This window comes from Chlorella variabilis (genome assembly GCF_000147415.1).
Source record: "Chlorella variabilis unplaced genomic scaffold CHLNCscaffold_16, whole genome shotgun sequence".
NCBI lineage: Eukaryota > Viridiplantae > Chlorophyta > Trebouxiophyceae > Chlorellales > Chlorellaceae > Chlorella > Chlorella variabilis.
Window position 1 is genome coordinate 1,015,285 of NW_005435072.1, and position 17,188 is coordinate 1,032,472.

Here is a 17,188-nt window from a genome sequence, read left to right on the forward strand (position 1 = left end):
CTGCCACCGAAGGTCTGCCGCGCGGCACGCGGCGCCCGCTGCCGGCAGCCCTCGGGCTGCTGCCGCCCTGGCGGCCTGGCTGGAGAGAGCCGCTAGCATGGCAGAGGCGCTGGGGGGCAGCCTTGGAAGTGAAAGGTTTTGGGTTTTCGGCAAACTGGCAGGCTCGTGTGTCCCCTAGGTGTGTGCAGCCTCGCCCAAGGCACACGCAGCTGAGAATAGCGGTCGAGAACAGGGGCACAGTACAAATGCGCCACGCGTACCGCGCCGACTGTGTACTTTCAGTGAACGAACGGTGGCTTTAAGTTGTAGGAGCAATTTGGATGGCTAGCAAAAAGGAGCAATTGACAGAAGCAATGTCCTCTGATAAACAGCAAGGCAATATGTGGTCGTTCAGACGGTGGTGGAACGATGAGCATCGGCTGGGCAGGGGCGGATAGGCGGATACAAGGTTGGGGTAGGCATCCCAGCGCCGCCAATGCTGGGAACGCCGCATTGCCCCGCCAGACAGGCAAAGCATGGCCAGCTGCGCCGTCGTGGCGCCAGGTGTGGAGAGGCGCAGGCCGATGCACGATGGGGCGGCAGCTGATGCATGCCCATCTGTCAGTGCAGCATTGCTGGCTATCAAGGCCTTACATTCCCCACCACTCCCCCGACGGGCAGCGGCCAGCTTTGCGGCATGGAGCAGAATGTGAGGGCATGGGAGTTGAGGAGCCAGTACCAAGAGACGGCGGCGCAGGAGTCGGTGGGCTGATCGGGCAATGGCACGGGGGGTGGAGCAGGTGGCGGTGTTCAGGAGGCGGAGCGGTGCAACTTTGCCATGCACCAGCGTGGGGCCAGCCTGCTGAGGACGCGGCTCAGCAGAATGGGAGCGCAGGAGCGCATGGTGGAGGGTCTGTGGCAGGGAGGGGAGGCTTCGTCGAGGGACGCATTGCCCGGGCGCCGGCGGCTACCCGCTCGGGGCAAAGGTCACACCATCAGCGTGGTGCCCCACCAAGCCCCGGCGGCCTCTGCCTCCGCTCCTTGATCCACATGAGCACGGAGAGCGACAAGGTGGGTGCGAGGAGGGCTGAAGGCAGGGGCAGCAAAGTCCACCCGGGCCGCTGCAGCGCTCCCAGCCGACATGCGTAGCATGCTAGTAGCTTGCTGTATTGCAGGAGCGAGTCAGCAGCAGCCTGGGCACAGCAAAAGTCCGGCCGACAGAAGTCGGCATTCACGGTTTGCTGCAAGCATCATATGTCATCAATTCACCCTCCACTGATCGAATATAACGCCCATGCTTGGCGGCCAGCCTCTGAAGAAAGGGAGCCATCTTCATGATGAGCAGATGAGCAACCGGTGCACATGCACCGCGCCATCCTGAACCAGCATCGCGCACTGCAACAGCCGCAGACCTGCTCGTGAGCGCTGCATATCCTCATCACCCCACCCCCGTCTCCGACAGCACTCTCCCTCGCCCCTGTCAGCTCGCTGCCGAGTGCACGCACTAGCAGCGATGCAATCAATTAGGTTGGCGGGGTGCGCCCAGGTGGCTGGACGGCACAGGGCGGCGGCGCTGCCGCGTCGCCTCGGCGCGCCCGCCGCTGGCCGGCCCGTGCCGCCCACCCTGCAGTGGCAGCCGTGGCGGCTACAGCAGCTGCTGCCCTGCAGAGCCATGGGCGACTCCGATGACGAGGAGGAGGAGGTGGAGGAGCAGCAGCAGGCGCAGCAGCAGCAGCAGCAGCAGGCAGCCACGTCAGCGCGGGCGGAGGAGGAGCGGGAGGCGGAGGCGAGCATGGCGGCAGCCTCCAGCACCACCGCCGAGGCGGCGCAGCGCAGCACGCAGGCTTCGCGCGGCGTGTCGCAGCAACGGCAGGCCCTGGCTGCGCCCACAGCAGCAGCAGCAGAGCCGGATATGGGCCAGGCGTGGCGCATGGGCCTGGGCGGCGTGGTGGCGCTGGCAGCCTTTGCCGGCCTCGGCTTCCTGGGCCACCGCCTCTTCAAGAGCAAGGCGGTGACCGAGGCGGTGGCGGGCGTGCAGCAGGCAGGTGGCGCCGTGTGCCCGCGGCTGCGCCGCAGCCACCCCATGCATGCTCACGCGGCAGGAGCACGCCATCATGGCTCTCCAGCGCCGCTGGCCTTGGTGCTCGAGGGTCGCCCTCGTGCCGTCCCGCTGCAGCCATCATGCCGCTGCCCTTCTCAACGCCGTGCCCCCTCCTCCCACTCCCGCTCCCACCACACACACACACACACACACACTCTCTCTCTCTTTGTCTCCCCGCCTCCACCTCCGCCTCCCCTCCCGCAGTCCATCCAGAGCCGCGGGCTGGCCAAGGAGGCGCAGCAGCGGCTGAACGAGTTCATGGATGTGCTGCGCAACATGGCCACCGCCGACCTGTCGGCCAAGAACCTGGGGGACGAGGGGTTTGCCTACGTGGTGGACGCGCTGTCGTTCAACGACAGGTGCGCTGGCCTTGGTGTGTGTGTGTGCGCGCGCGCGTGTGGGTGGGTGGGTGTGCGTGCGTGTGGTGGTGGTGGTGGTGGTTGGTGTGTGTGGTGGTGGTGGCGGCGGTGCTTGGCGAAAGCGCGCCTGGAAGGGCTGCCCGGCAGTGTTGGGTTGCGACGCGTGGGGCTGGCTGCGGCGCCGAGGGAGCTCCCCTCCCTCTCGCCTGCACCTGCCCGCTCTCCCTCCCCTGACACATGCCTCCCCCCCGGGCACCTCCCTCCCTGCAGGTGTGTGGCCGCCGACTTCTCCAAGAACGGCATCGGCCCCCAGGGCTGCGCCCAGCTGTGCCAGGTGCTGACCAGCAACAGCGGGCTCAAGACGCTGCTGCTGGACACAAACACGCTTGGGGATGAGGGGGCGGCCATGCTGGCCACGGTGAGAGGGTGGGGGTGGGGGCCCAGGCGGCGGCACGCCGAGGCGGCAGCAGGCGTGGCAGCGGAGGGCGGCGGCGCGGTGCCAGCAGCCAGCCATGCCGTTCGATGAGATGCTTGCCCATCACTTGCGCCTATGTGCGTGCCCAGCTCCCTGGCCGCGGTCCACATCCTGATGCCCTGCTGCACCCCCACCCCGCCCCCACACACTCCCTCCTTCCCTGCCCGCAGGCGCTGGCCGGCGGCAGCCGCCTCACCAGCCTGAACCTGTCTGGCAACAACATCGGGGATGCGGGCGCCAAGGCGCTGGCCGAGATGCTCAAGGTGTGTGGGGAGGGGCTGGTTCTCATCTCCCTTCCCTGGCACGCACCGACACACCACAGTCACTCCCACAGTACACACGCGCCGTCCCCGCGCACCCCCTCACCCACGTATCTGCTCCCCCACGCACACACACGCAGACCAACACCACGCTGGAGGTGCTGGAGCTGAACGGCAACGTGATTGACTATGAGGGGGTGGGCGCGCTGGCAGAGGCGCTCGCGCAAAACACCTCACTCAAGACGCTCGGCCTCAGGTGGGGGCCTGGGCGCTGGGCCTGGGGCCTGGCGCTCTCGTTCGGCCGGAGCACAGGGAGCACAGGGGCTTGGGATGGGCCGGCACTGCCGATCTGCCTGCCCGCCCGCCTCTCCACCAACTTGCTGCCTTGGCCGCCCTGCCTGCCTGCCTGCCTGATGACGCCGCTCCGCCTGATGACGCCTCTCCCCTCCCAACCCCACCCCCCAAAACCTGCAGCGACAACTACATCCAGACGCCCGGCGCCGCGCTGCTGGCGGCTGCGCTCAAGGAGAACAACACGCTGCAGGTGGGGGCGGGGGCGGCGCTGGTGCAACGTGCTGCTGGTTGCTGGCCCTTCGACTGACACCGGCCCATCACACCGGTCCGCCCTCCCTGCATCTGAGCTGTGCCCCACCACGCCCCACCACACCACACGCTCGCACACCACACGCCCTGCGGTACAGGAGCTGTACATCAAGGGCAACGAGCTGGGCGACGAGGGCATCAAGTCGGTGTGCGAGGCGCTGAAGCAGCACAAGGGTGGGGCCTGCTGGCTGTGTTGAAGCTAGCGCCTGCGCTGGGACCGCCGCTCTAGAGCCCGCTGCTGTGCGCTCCACCCAACCCAGCTCCCATCATCCAACAGCCACAGACACCCTGCACCGCCAGCACACCGCCGCTGCCTTTCCTCCTGCTCCCTCGCCTGCCGCAGAGCTCAAGGCGGTCGACTTTGGCAACAACAGCATGGGCAAGGAGGGGGCGTTTGCGCTGGCAGAGCTGCTGCGCGGCTGCACCACCATCACCGACGTCAACATCAACATGAACGACGTGGGCAACGACGGCGCGTTCCAGGTGGGGGCACGCTGAGCTGGCGCACGCCAGGCGCCGAGCGGGCTGAGCTGGCGCACGCTGAGCTGGCGCAGCCGTTCGCTTTCGGGCTGTGCATGTGTGCTCGTGCGAAGGAGGGGCGATGCCAGCTGCCGGCGCTGACCTGGCCCCTCGCATGAGCCCTCTGCGCTTGGGCCGCGCCCAACGCCGTGCCCCCACGCCTCCTCCCTGCCCCTCCGCCCCGCCTGTCGCAGATTGCGGCGGCCATCAAGGACAACCGCTCGCTCAAGCTGCTGGATGTGGGCGGCAACAACATCGGCGAGGACGGCGCCAAGGCGCTGGCGGGTGAGACTCGTCTTACGCACGCCGCCGCTGCTGCTGCTGCTGGGTGTAGGGCTTGCACCTGCCCGGCCGCGCAACGCCGCGGCTGGCCGCTGCGCGTCGCCCCTGCCTGCCAGCTGTGCGCTTCCGGGCCCCTGCTCCTGCCTCTCCACCCCCCGCTCCTGGCGCGCTGCCTGGCGCGAGTTCAACCCACCCCCACCCCTCCCTGCAGCCGCGCTCAAGGGCAACGAGGAGCTGCGCAGCCTGGAGCTGAGCTACAACCCGATGGGGCCGGAGGGGGCGCAGGCCTTTGCCGACATCATCAAGTACGACATGAAGGTGAGGCGGTACAGTCTCTTTCCTGGCTGGTACCATTGGGCAGGACAGCAGGGAGGGTGGTGCCTGGGTGCGCCAGCGCTGCGGAGGGCAGGAGCGGCCGTGCCCCGTGTGCCTCTCAACCCCGCGTGCCTGCCTCCCTGCCTGCCTGCCCCTGCCGGCTTTCCCTGCTCACCCGCCTGCCTCCCTCGCTGCAGCTGGAGGTGCTGGGCATGGGCTGGTGCAAGGTGGGCAGCGGGGATGGTGTCAAGGCCGTGGCCGACATGCTGATGTACAACAACACAATCCGCCGCCTGGACCTGCGCGGCAACGGACTGGGCAACGACGGTGAGGGGGTGGCGGTGAGGGGGTGGCGGGCCGGGCTGGGGCGCGCACCGGCGTGCCTTGGGACGTGTAGGGCTGGGACGTGTAGGGCTGGGGGGCGGGGCCCTGCCCCCTCGGGTGCCATGCAGCTGCGCTCCAGCGTGCGTCACCGCGACCTGCACAAGGCGGGATGCCGCGCCGCGCCGTCGCGCCCTGCCCGGCCTCCCCCACCAATGGCGGCCATGGGGCTGGCCCCCTGCAGGCGCCATCTGGTTCTCCCGAGGCTTCAAGGAGCACACCAACGACGCGCTGCGCGAGCTGGAGCTGGGGTACAACGAGATCAAGGATGAGGGGGCCTGTGCCCTGGCGCAGGTGGCCGCCGCAGCTGCTGCTGCCGCACTCGCATGCGCTTGGCGCCGGGGCTGGCGACATGCCGCGGGGCGGCGGCGCGCCGGGCCGCGGAAGGCGTGCGTACGCCCGCTCCTGCCCGCCCACCCGCTCCTGCCCGCCCACCCCGCGGCCCCCCTCTTTTGCAGGCGCTCAAGGCCAACCCTGAGGGCGCCCCCAAGGAGTTCAAGATCAATGCCAACTACATCACCAAGTTTGGGCAGGTGGGGGGCTTGCGGGGGGGGGGGGGAGGGGAGGGTGGGGGGGTTGGGGGGGGGGACTGGCTACGTTAACAGGTTGCATTTGGGGCGGCTTGCTGTGCTTCGGGAGCGGGCAAGGACTCGTGAGCGCTGGGCTCTGATTGGGCGGCGAGCCGCCCGCCTGCCACGCTTTCCACTACACTTTACCTGGTGCTCAGCATGCCCCCCCTGCCCCGCCCAGGTGGCTCTGACCGAGGCGCTGGACATGGTATATGACATGGCCAAGAAGGAGATCACAATCACCTTCTGATCCCTTTCCTTGCTTGGTACATACAACACAAGGCACGACTGCGCGCATGTGGCTGTCGCTGTCATCACATGCCGGCGCTAGGCGGGCGTGGGGGCGAGACGAGGCCCTGCGGCGGTCGGCTGGCCAGCGCACGGCCGAGGCGGCGGCGGCAGCTGGCTGTGAGGCTTGTGCATCCAAGTTTTCCGCTCTGGGCGGGCGTGATGGAAGCAGCTGTAGTTGCCGTAATGTAATGCAGCAGCAGCCACATCTACTTCAGCAGGAAGGTGCATGTGCTGCGGGCCGGGCGGCCGCACAAAGGCGGGGGCGGGACAGCGGCCGTACCTGGCACTGCCAAGTCTGGGGCTGGCGCGCTTGTATGCTCTCCAGTCGCCGCCACATGCACCATCTCTGTTGATCGGACTGACTGTAGAGGTGCGCCAGCTGCCATCGAAGCGCTTCGATCAGTTAACGTGCTGCTGGGTGGCAGCAGTGGACCAGCGGGCTGGGCCAGCATCCCTCTCGGACATCTGTACACCGTCGAAACCTGTCCGCGACGCCCAGGCTGCCCTGTCCAGGCTGTTTCGAGGAACCCTGCCCAACACCCTTCTGCTCCTTCTGGTCTGCGCGCAGACGGGACGTAGGCGCGCATCCAAGGCTTCGGAGTGCGATGCAGCCTCCCCCGCCTCCCCCGCCCGGCCTCGGCAGAGCGCCGCGCGGCGGTGTCAACACCGGCGGTGGCAACCGCAGGCAGCAGCAGCAGCAGCAGCAGCAGGCAGGCCAGGGCACACCTGACGACGATGGTGGCAGCAGCCAGAAGCGCCCCTACTGGCGAAGCAAGCCCAAAGGCAGCGGCAGCAGCACACCGGGCCAGCGGCATCCTGCGCCCCCACACGGCGCCCCATACTTTGCAGCCCAAGGCACGCCACAGCCACATGCAGGCCGCGGTGGTAAGCACAACTGGCACGGCAGCGCCGCTGCCTCGCCTGGCGGCGGGACTGCAGGCCACAGCGATGGCAGCCCTGCAGGGGTATTCATGCCACTGCCGCTGCCGCTGCCGCCGCAGCAGCCATCAGGCAGCCCTGCAGGGGCCTCCATGCCGCTGCCGCTGCCGCTGCCGCCGCAGCAGCCATCAGGCAGCCCTGATGGCAGCTATGGCCGCCGCCGCACGCCAGCCTTCACGCCGCCGCAGCCGCTGCCGCCTGGCCATGATGGCGCTGCGTATGGCAGCCCTGACGGCAGCTATGCCCGCCGCCGCACGCCAGCCTTCACGCCGCCGCAGGCGCCGCCGCCAGCCAGTCATGCTGGCAGCGGCCATGGCCGCCGCGCGCCTGCAGGCTTCACGCCGCCGCCGCCACACACGCCGCAGCCACCAGCCAATACAGCCTTGCTCTATCGCCGCGGCTATGCCTATGGCTACGCCGCTCCCCCTTTTGCAGGGTATACGCCGCCGCCGCCGCCACCGCCTGGCATTGCCGGCGGCAGCAGCACGAGGGGCAGCGGCGGGCGCGGCCAGCCCGGGGCGTCGGCATCGACGCCCACCACCGTGTCCCGCCACCAGCAGCGGTACAGCGGCGGCAGCGGGCCCGGCACGCCCGGCAGCGTGAACGGCTCCTTTGCCACCCCGTCGCGGTTTGGGGGCAGCAGCGGCGTCAACAGCGAGGCCGGCGGCACAGCCGGCGCGCGCAAGCCCAGCGGGCGGCGCAGCACCTACTACGCAGACCACCTGCCCAGCAGCCTGCTGCAGCAAGGGCTCAAGAGCGGCTCTCTGTTCCGCGCCACCTTTCGCTGCAACCCGTCAGACCGCACCCAGGGCTACTGCTCGCTGCCGGGCATCCCCACTGACGTGTTCATTCGGGTGAGCGGCGGCTTGGGGTGGGGATGACTTGGGGTGGGCGAGTGAGGTGTTGGGAGGGAACTGGAGGGGGAGCTGTGGCAGCTGGATGGGAGAGGAAGAGCAGGGCTGGAAAAGGCTCGCAGCGGGAGCCAGCGGCGGTCCTGAGCTTCCTGCTGCCGCTGCTGTGCCTGTGCAGGGCCTCAAGCTGCAAAACAGGGCGGTGGAGGGGGATGAAGTGGCCATCCGCATCCTGCCCCCCTCAGAATGGTACCAGCTGTCCAGCAGCAAAGCGGCAGCTGCGGCGCGGCCGCCAGGCGCCGGCGCCACCTCCCCCCAGTCGCCCGCGGCAGCAGCGGCAGCGCCGGCAGCGGCCCACGGCAATGTGCTCCCGCTGCCGTCGCGGCTGGCGGCGGGCGCGGCGGCCGGCGCGCCGCCGCCCACGCCGCTGGCGGCGGCCGTGGCGGCGGGCCCTGCCGCCATGACGCCTCCCGCCTGGGCTGGCTCGGGGCAGCGGCGGCCGATGGGCGACCTGGTGGCATCTCCTGCTCTGCTGCCCTCAGGTGAAGGGGGGGGGTCAGGCAGGCAGGCAGGCAGGGGGCTTCATCGGCAGGGTCAGGCAGGCAGGTGGTTGCTGAGGTGCCTTGCTCTGCACCCGGGTAAACCCTGCCGCCACCCTGCTGCCGCAGCTAGCGGCGGAGAGCTGGGCGTCGCGATGGGCCCAACCCCGCTGAGCAGCGGGGCCCAGGACCCAGCGCTTGCGGCTGCGGAGAGCGAGGAGGAGGGCAGCGAGGGCACAGGTGGGGCGCGGCAGGCCGAGGCAGGTGGCCAAGCCAGCGAGTGTGCTGGGGCGGGCGCTGGCTGTCGCCATGGGCTTGTGCCGCAGGGCGATGGCCGAGCTTCTGCTGCCCGCTGAGCTCCTGCCGCCACCCGCGTGTCTGCCCCTCTCGCCCTCCTGCTGCAGGCTCGGTGAGCAGCGAGGGCGGGATGGCTGAGGAGGAGCAGGAGGCGATGCTGGCAACAGTGGAGGAAGATGTGATGGTGGGTGGGCTGGGCGGGGGCAGCTGCAAGGCACCGTGTGCGCGGCGTGCGCCTGCCGGCTGCCCCAGCCAGCCACTCCCGGCGCCAGCGTTACGCGCCGACGGACCCAGCCAGCGCCGGTTCTGGCTGATGCTGCAGGGCCTGCACTTGGATGCCGACATAGCAGGGCTGATAGCCGGCGAGGGCGCCGGTCCGGCCTCCTCAGCTGAGCCCAAGGCGGGCGCTGGAGTGGCTCGGGCAGCAGCCCCCGCGCAGGAGGCAGTAGGAGCAGGGGAGGTGGTGGAGGAGGAGGTGGAGGAGGAGGCAGAGTCGATGGCTGACTTTCTAGTGAAGGAAGTGCGGCAGCACCAGATCCAGCCAGCCCCGCTGGCGGGCCCAGCAGGAGCAGGGCGAGGCGGTGCCCTGCCCGCAGCGCCCGCTCCTGCCGCTGCCACGCCTCTGAGCGGCGGCGGCGACCCGCGCCTCGCCTGCTGGCACTCAGCAGCGGGGCAGCCGGTGGCGGCGCTGGAGTTCATTGCGGGGCAGCTGCGGCAGATGGAGGTGGGTGAAGGAGGGTGATGGTGGAGCAGTGCTCCTGTCCGGGGTCTGCTGGCGCTGCTAGCCTCCTTTCTGTTGCTTGAGCGGCGGGCAGAACACTAGCCTGGTGCCTGCTGTGCCCTGCCCGCTGCCCAAACTCCGCTGCCCTGCCTGCTGTGTGTTTGCCGGTGATGGCGCAGGGGTGGCGCGTCACCGGCGAGGTGGTGGCTGTGCTGGAGCCCTCGCGCCGCCGCGAGTCGGTTGTGGGTGCGTGCCAGCGGCCTTGCTGGGCTTGCTGAGGTGCTGCCCTGCCACGTCTCTGGCGCTCCTTCATACCCCTCTGTCCTGCTCCCTGCCTTATCCACTCCCCTTATCTGCCTCCCAGCATGCGCCTCTCGTGGAGACCGTTTGAACTGTCCGCCACCCATCCCAATTGCAGGCGTGATGAAGCAGGAGGGGGAGAAGGACACCGGCACTTTCTTCCTGTTCCCATGCGACCCCCGCCTGCCCCGCATGATGGTGCGCTCCGCCACGCTGCCGCCACAGATCAAGCAGGTGAGCGGAAGGGGGGTGCAGTGCTGCTTTTGATGCGCTCAGCCAACACGCGTGACGTGCGCTGCTTACGGGCAACCCAGCAATTTGCCATGGCAGCACTTCAGGATACGGCCACTCTAGGGCCGTGCGCCAGCCGCCCTGCCTCCGACCGCCGGCGAGCCGCCCTGCTGCCCCGCCTGGCACAGATGCTGAAGACTGAGGCGCAGGCGCTGGCGCTGTCGGCGCGCACGCTGGTCAGCGCACGGCTGGCGGCCTGGGATCCCGGCTTCCCCTTCCCGCTGGCGCAGGCAAGGGTGCATCGGCGGCGGGGTGGGCGCATCTCCGGCGGCAAGGGAGGCTGCTGCGGGAATCAGCGGCGCCGGGGCTTCGCACCGCCGCTGCCGCCTGCGCACCGCCCTCTTCCCTCATACCGCCAAGCTTCCCTGCGCCGCTCACCCGCTGCCGGCTGAGCGCCCCGCCTTCCCGCCCCACGCGCGCCGCCGCGGTGCAGGTGCGTGCCAGCCTGGGGCAGGCTGGCGACCTTGCCAGCGAGACGGCGGCGCTGCTGTCTATGGAGCAGGTGCAGGACGACGACCAGTTCACTCCAGAGGTGTGCTGAGCTGCCGCTGTCCAACCAGGATTGTGTGTGTGTGCTGTCCAGCCCGGGTTGTGGGTGTGCTGTGCGCGTGTGTGTGGATGTGGTTGCGAGTTGGTGGCGGCGGTGGCGGCGTGGGTGTGAGTTGGTGGTGGTGGTGTGGAGGCAGAGTGGGTGGGTGGGGTGGGACAGAGTGCGTGTGGGTGGTGGGCGGCAGTGGATGGGCAAGTGGGCGACGCGGCGGCGGCGGCTGTGGTTGGGCAACTGGCGGGCGGGCAGAGGCCAGACGCGCTTGGCCGGCTGCGGCCCTGTGCCATGCAGGTGCTGGCCTGCTTGCCCCCCACACCCTGGAGCATCAGCGAGGAGGAGGTGGCGGCGCGCCGCGACTTGCGCCGCCACCGAGTGTTCAGCATCGATCCTCCCACCGCCAGGGACCTGGATGATGCACTCTCTGGTGCGGCTGCCCCCTGGGAGCCCGCCTGCCGCCGCCGCGTCGTCGGCGCTGCCGCTAGGCGGCGGCTCGGCGCCCAGCCACGCAGCCGAGCTCTGCTCGTGCGGATGCGGCGAGCGAGGTTGCACCTTGCACCTGCGGCGCTCGCTGGGGCGCCGGGTAGCTGGTCTCCACTGGTCCCTGCCTGGCCGTTCTGTGCGCCGGACCCCTGCCGCTGCACCCCTGGCCCTGCGGTGGAGAGGTGCCTGAATGGGCCGGCTACCGTGTGGGGGTGCACATTTCCGGAGTGTCCCAATTTGTGAAACCCTGGTCAACGGCGGACCGAGAGGCCGCAGAGCCGCACCCCTCAAGTGTGTGGGTGTTGGTGTTGTGTGTGTGTGTGTGCATTGGGGGGGGAGGCCTGGGCGCCTGCCGGGCTGGGGGGGGTGGCTGTGACGGGGGAAGGCTTGCGCTGGGCTCCGGTGGATTACCCCCCGGCGCTCCTTGGCTGCCGTGGTTGTGCCTGTGCCTCTTCCGCCAGCCCCAGCAGCCGCATGGCCTGCCACCGGCTGCCCAGAATTTTGCGGGTGGGAACAGGTCTTTCTTACTTTTTCCTAGTGCATTCACCATCCCAGCTCTTAATGCCTGCCCATTTCTGCTCCTGCACTGCCTCCCCTTCCCACCGGCGCCTGCTCCAGTGTACTTGGTGGATAGAGTCATTCCCATGCTGCCCCGCTTATTGTGTGAGGAGCTGTGCAGGCAAGCAGTTCGATATCGGCCGCCGCGTCCCACCCCTGCCTTTCACGCCTGTTCTGGTGGTGACCGTGGGCAGCTGCTGCCCTGGGAAGCCACCCTGGCTGCAGCACTGCCCTGTCCGCTCCCAACATACATGCATGTATGCACCGCCACCACACACGCCTGCCTGCAGTTTGAACCCTGGTGTGGACCGTCTGGCGTTCAGCGTGGTGTGGGATCTCAGCCCTGAAGGAGACATCCTGTGAGCCAGCCAGCACACCAGCCAGCACGCCAGCAGCCCATCGACTTGCCGCGGCAGCCCCTCGCCGGCCCATCAGCCACAGCAGGCGCAGCATGCTGCCGCTTTGCTGGCCAGCGTTTGCCGCCGGCTGGCACCAGGGCTGCCGGGCCGGGACCCACCATCACCTGGCCCAGGCTCACCTCCATCCCACCCGCATGTTTGCACAACTGCTCCCTGCCTGCATGGCCGTGTGCTGCCGTCGCCCCATGCAGGTCCACTTGGGCGGGACGCACCGTGATCCGCTCCTGCGGCAAGCTGGCCTACCCACACGTGCAGAGCATGATTGAGGGGCAGTTCCTGGGTGGGCAGGGCCACGAGTGGGTGGGTGGGCTGGTGAGCTGAGGTGCGGATTGCCGGCGCGTCTGCAGGCGACGGCCAACCCGCGTGCCTCCCCAACCGATGCTCGGTCGCCCGCCCGCCTGCAGCGCTGGAGGGGCAGGAGCCGCCGTGTGAGCTGGCTGGAGGGCACAGCTGGCCAGACGTGAGTTCGCCGGCGTGATGCCTGTGTTGAGCACTGCACCGCTCGGCTCATGCCCTCCTGTTGCTTCCCTCCGTCCAACGCGTTGTGACCCCAGTGTGGCGGGGCAGACAACCTGCTGCCGGCCTTTTTGTGCTTTGCCGGCGGCGCTGGCTGGACAGACAACCTCCCCCCGGCCTGGCCGCATGGGTGTGCAGGTTGTGAAGGACAGCCTGACCCTGCACCGCATCGCCAGCCGCCTGCGCAAGCGGCGGTTTGACAGCGGGGCGCTGAGGTGGGGCCTTGGCAGCGGGCCGGCGGCGCCCAGATGCTGGCTGTGCTGCCAATTCAGGCCCTGCTCCGGGGCCCCTTGTTGTCTTGTCGTCACAGGCGTGCTGCACTTGTACCGCCTGTGTCGCAGGCTGGACAACACCCGCCTGTACTTCAAGCTGGATGGCGAGGGCAACCCGCAGGACTATGGCGTCTATGAGCAGGCGGGCACCTGCCTTGTTGCTGTGCCCATGTCTTGTGCCTTTTTGTCTTTAATTTATGTTCTTGCGCAGCTGCTGATACACGGATGCTACGACCACCTGCACCTCGCCCTCTCCAACTATACAGGGCACGCGCTGCAGCCACCATCACATCGTCGTTCCCCGCCCCTGCACCACTGCCGCAGCGCGAGGCCAACCAGCTGGTGGAGGAGTTTATGCTGCTTGCCAACATGACCACAGCGCGCATGGTGGCGGAAGCCTTCCCAGACAGGTGGGCGTGTGGGCGGCGGCGGGGTTGTGTGCGGGCTGCGTCCATGCCGCGGTCTTGTGCAGGGCGTGGCGTCGTTCTGCCTGTCTGTCTTTTGTCCGATCTGCGCCTGACGCTGCGTCGCCGCGGCACATGCCCCTGACACCCCCAAACGCAGGTCGCTGCTGCGCTGCCACCCCCCCCCCAACACACACAAGATGGCGGAGCTGTCGGGCACGGCGGCGGAGCTGGGCTTCCATCTGGACACCTCGGGGGCGGGTGGGTGGACAGGGAAGACTCAGCTCCTCTGCATGGTTTGGCTTACAGCCTCCTCGACTCTTGTGTGAGTCTGCACGCCCCGCAACGCAACTGCGCGCTGCACCAAGGCTAACGTTGCTACACGCCCCGCGCGCTGCCTCCGCCTCCGCCTCCACCTCCGCCCTTCCCCGCAGGCTCGCTGCAGCAGTCGCTGAGCGCGCTGCGCGAGTCCGCAGCCACCGACCCCGCAGCCCTGGAAGTCATCACGCTGCTGGCGACCAAGCCCATGCAGAACGCCCGCTACTTCTGCACCGGCGAGACGCCCGACGAGTCCTTCTGGCGCCACTTTGCCCTGGCCGTCACACACTATACGCACTTCACCTCCCCCATCCGGTGCGCTGCCGCCTTGTGATGAGGCACCAGCGACGGCGGCCCCCTCTGCTCTCCTGTCGCTGGTCCCGCCTGCCCTCCAGCCCCTGCCCACCGCCCCCGCTGCCCGCGCAGCCGCTACCCAGACATCATTGTGCACCGCCTGATGGCGGCGCTGCTGGATCGGCAGGGCAGCAAGGAGCAGCGCATGGCACGGCACGGGTGTGTGGGGCGCCTGGGCTGGGGCAGGGTGAAAGCGTGGGGCAGGCTGTGCTGGAAGCGGGGAGGCCGCCCACGCCACAGGTTGTGGCGCAGCGCTGTTGCCGCTGCTGCGAGCAGGTGCCATCGGCTGACGGAATGAGCCCCGCCGCATGCCTGCTGCTGCTGGCAACTCGACTGCAGGCTGTACCCTACACGTGAGGTGGGGGCGATTGCGGCGCATGCCAATGATCGCAAGATGGCAGCCAAGAGTGTGCAGGTGGGTTGGGCCATGGTGGGTCTGGATTGCAGGGGCCTGGTTGTGGTATGTGGGGTGGCAGCACTGCCTGGGCTTGGAAGGAGTTCTGCCTGGCACCCGGGCTGGGCTGCACCCCGGCCAGCCCCTCCAGCCGGCTTGATGCCGCTTGCTGCGACTGCGTCTGCTCCGCTGCCTTCAGGATGGCAGCCTGCGGCTGTACCTCTGCGTCATGCTGTACCGCCAGCCCCTGGTGTGCGACGCAGGTGTGGCCTCTGCACAGCAGCAGTGCGGTGCCGCCAGCCTGCTTGCTTGTTCATTTGCATTTAGACAGCTCAGCCCCGCAGCGCAGCCCAGCTTTGATTCTGTGCCAGCCTTGGCAATGTCCCCTTTGGTCCGGTTCGCCCCTCTGCCTGGGGAAAGCCCTCCCTCCCTTTGACCCGTCCTTGTGCCGATGCCATCTCTTCCTTGGCACAGTGGTGATGCAGCTGGGAGGCTCCCGCTTCTTTGATGCCTACATTCCTGCCCTGGGCTGCGATGTGCGCATCCACACCGGCTCCTTGCTGCGTGGCGGCGACGGAGCCATCGTTTCCGCCTGGCAGCCCGCCGACAAGTGAGCGAGGGGCATGCGCCTGGTGCTGTGTTGAGGGTCTGCTGCAGCACCGGGGGTTGCTGGTGCTGGTGCTGCTCCTGCACTGTCTCGACAGTCAGCCGTTCGGTTTCGCCTGCTTTGCGTTGCACAGGGTGCTGGAGCTGCGACACGCGGCCTCAAACCAGCAGCAGCGCGGCGAGCAGGATGAGCCTGATTATTCAGGTGGGCAAGGGACGGGGCGGGCAGGGTGGCTACAACAGGGTGAAGCCGATGTCTGTTCCCACCACCCTCGCGACAATGTGCTGCGGGAACATATCCCCCGCCCCTCAACGTTTGGGAGATGCCAGTCCTGCTGCTCAGCCTGCTCACCACACCCTGGCGTGCGTGCCGCAGACATCCCCAACCTCCCGGCGCTGCGCAACCCCGGCGCCATCTCGCCTGTGGAGTTGCCGCTCACGCTGTGCATGCTGGCCCATGTCCCCATCCTCGTCAGCAGCCGGCGCAGCCAGACCAGCGGCAGCCCGACCCACGTGGTGGCCAAGCTGTGGCTCAAGCCGGCACCCGGTTGTGGGGAGGAACGGCAGGCGGCGCCGCCGCTGGCGGGATCGCAGGCCGAGCAGGCGGGGTTGCGCGAAGCCCTGGCGCCTGGCATCCAGGAGAACTGGGATTGACACAGGTGCATGCTGAGGAAGACTGTAAGTAAACCTACCCCTTCCTCAGCTGTAACGCCCGCCGCACTTGACAACGTCGGACGCTTGCCATCACCGCCTGCTTTCTCCAGCCCAACTCCTGCCTGCCTTTTGTTCCCTTTCAGTCAGTACCCTCATTTTCATGACATTGGTGGATCTTGGCATGCCATATCAGTGAATCGAGTTTTCCGCTGCTGGCCGCCACCCAGCTGCCAGCGCCCTGTAGCCGCGGGCGCTGGTGGCTGCCGCCCGCCACGTGCAGACCGCTCGCGCCGCTCCTGCGGGTCAGTTGTGCACAGTTCGTGACAGGATGCAGCACCGCCGCAAGATGAGGCAATCCCCCATGGCCCCATGTGAAAGGGGGCTTTGCCACGTCCGGCAAGTACCACCCCCACGATCGTGCACCAAAGGAACAAGTTGGTGTGCAATTCACAGGATTTCACCTTATCTGTGCCACCGGGCTGGCGGTGAAGGACGGAGGGCAGCAGCCCCATTGCTGCTGGTCGTCCTAGCCCGGCTAGTTCTTTGAAGGAGAGGAGGCAAGCCAGTCAAGTCGAAGAGTTCGCTGGAGTTGAGCAGGTCTGCGTTGCGAGCATGACAGGAGGTGTAGCCGGGCCGCGGCCTCGCTGCTACCGCCTGCGCTGTCTCCGCGCCTTGGGATGGCCTGCTGCAGCCTGCGCCATGCCACACAGCGGGGCCGGCCCGGGGCCCCAGCTCCCACCGCAGCTGCCCCGTCCCGCCGGCAGACGCCGCCCATGTACTGGTTGCATCCCCTTACCGCCGCCGCACCCCAGTGCTCACATTTGGCTCTTTATATCTCAGCTGCAGGCTTGCCATGGCTGCGCCGGTCAGGCGCACGGTGGTGTGCTTGGTAGCCGCCGTGCTCGTCCTGTTGCCGGCTGCGACAGCCAGGCGCACAATTAGTGTGGGCAGGTGGGCAAGAGAGAGAAAGATAAGCTGCTGCTGATTGGGCAGCCGCTGCTGATTGGGGCTCCGCGCAGGTTTTGCCCTGTTTGAATTGCATCCAGAGGCAGATGAGTTCGAGCCATTATACATAGCCTATTATAGCCTATTATAGCCTATTATAGCCAACAGTAGCCCACCCGTCCGCTCACAGAGAGCCATCGCGCCGGCCTCGCGCCGATCACCCCCACACCCCCACCCTCCACACTCACCCACCCACCCATCAGCATGTCAAGCAGCGAGGGAGCCAGCCTTGGGCAGCGCAGCCAGCAGCCGATCAGCAACCCGGCCTCCCGGGCATCCCTGCGGCCCGATTTCCCCCATATCGTGGTCAAGGGGCTCGCTCTGGAGGCCGGTGGGGGCCTGGGGGCCGCAGTCGCAGCCTTCGTTTTGTTTTGCCGGGCCAGCCTTCACCTGCCAGTGCCTGACTGTGTGCCTGTGACCTGCGTTGAGATTCGGGTGCGTGGGGACGGGCGCAGCGAATGCCACCTGCGACTGACTCCTGCCCTGTGCGGCGCCCTGATGGGTGCCCGCCGCCGCCTTTCGTGGGCAGCACCAGAGGTCAGCATTGACCTCTGGCGCTCACCTGGGGAGCTACAATACCTCCATGAGC

General features: G+C 68.3%; 3 protein-coding genes across 3 annotated transcripts in view; all 3 read left to right on the forward strand.

Annotated features, from left to right (window-relative positions):
* Positions 1-1,029: 1,029 nt before the first annotated feature.
* On the forward strand, positions 1,030-6,093 carry CHLNCDRAFT_136530 (hypothetical protein; the record flags this gene model as incomplete). The annotated part of the gene is made up of 15 exons (XM_005845743.1): positions 1,030-1,050; positions 1,610-2,032; positions 2,285-2,439; positions 2,710-2,857; positions 3,085-3,177; positions 3,315-3,430; positions 3,649-3,718; positions 3,876-3,951; positions 4,121-4,260; positions 4,491-4,581; positions 4,790-4,896; positions 5,091-5,220; positions 5,459-5,568; positions 5,733-5,807; positions 6,025-6,093. 15 exons carry the CDS (start codon positions 1,030-1,032, stop codon positions 6,091-6,093), a joined length of 1,824 nt encoding a protein of 607 aa, XP_005845805.1.
* A 1,072-nt stretch (positions 6,094-7,165) lies between these two features.
* On the forward strand, positions 7,166-15,594 carry CHLNCDRAFT_136531 (hypothetical protein; the record flags this gene model as incomplete). The annotated part of the gene is made up of 26 exons (XM_005845744.1): positions 7,166-7,367; positions 7,509-7,927; positions 8,103-8,466; positions 8,593-8,703; positions 8,868-8,944; positions 9,083-9,484; positions 9,661-9,727; positions 9,900-10,015; positions 10,201-10,308; positions 10,506-10,604; positions 10,911-11,043; positions 11,718-11,772; positions 11,948-12,016; positions 12,268-12,356; positions 12,481-12,536; positions 12,731-12,807; positions 12,934-13,027; positions 13,189-13,274; positions 13,429-13,529; positions 13,703-13,901; positions 14,013-14,099; positions 14,280-14,355; positions 14,534-14,597; positions 14,809-14,944; positions 15,075-15,145; positions 15,317-15,594. 26 exons carry the CDS (start codon positions 7,166-7,168, stop codon positions 15,592-15,594), a joined length of 3,636 nt encoding a protein of 1,211 aa, XP_005845806.1.
* Positions 15,595-16,447: 853 nt separating this feature from the next.
* The window catches only part of CHLNCDRAFT_53640 (hypothetical protein), a gene marked incomplete at both ends in the record, with an annotated part of 12,269 nt that continues 11,528 nt past the window's right edge, over positions 16,448-17,188 (forward strand). Inside the window, 2 exons of the mRNA XM_005845745.1 lie at positions 16,448-16,545; positions 16,803-16,930. Of these exons, the coding sequence (XP_005845807.1) occupies positions 16,448-16,545; positions 16,803-16,930 (226 nt within the window). The remainder of the gene's footprint in view (positions 16,546-16,802; positions 16,931-17,188) is intronic.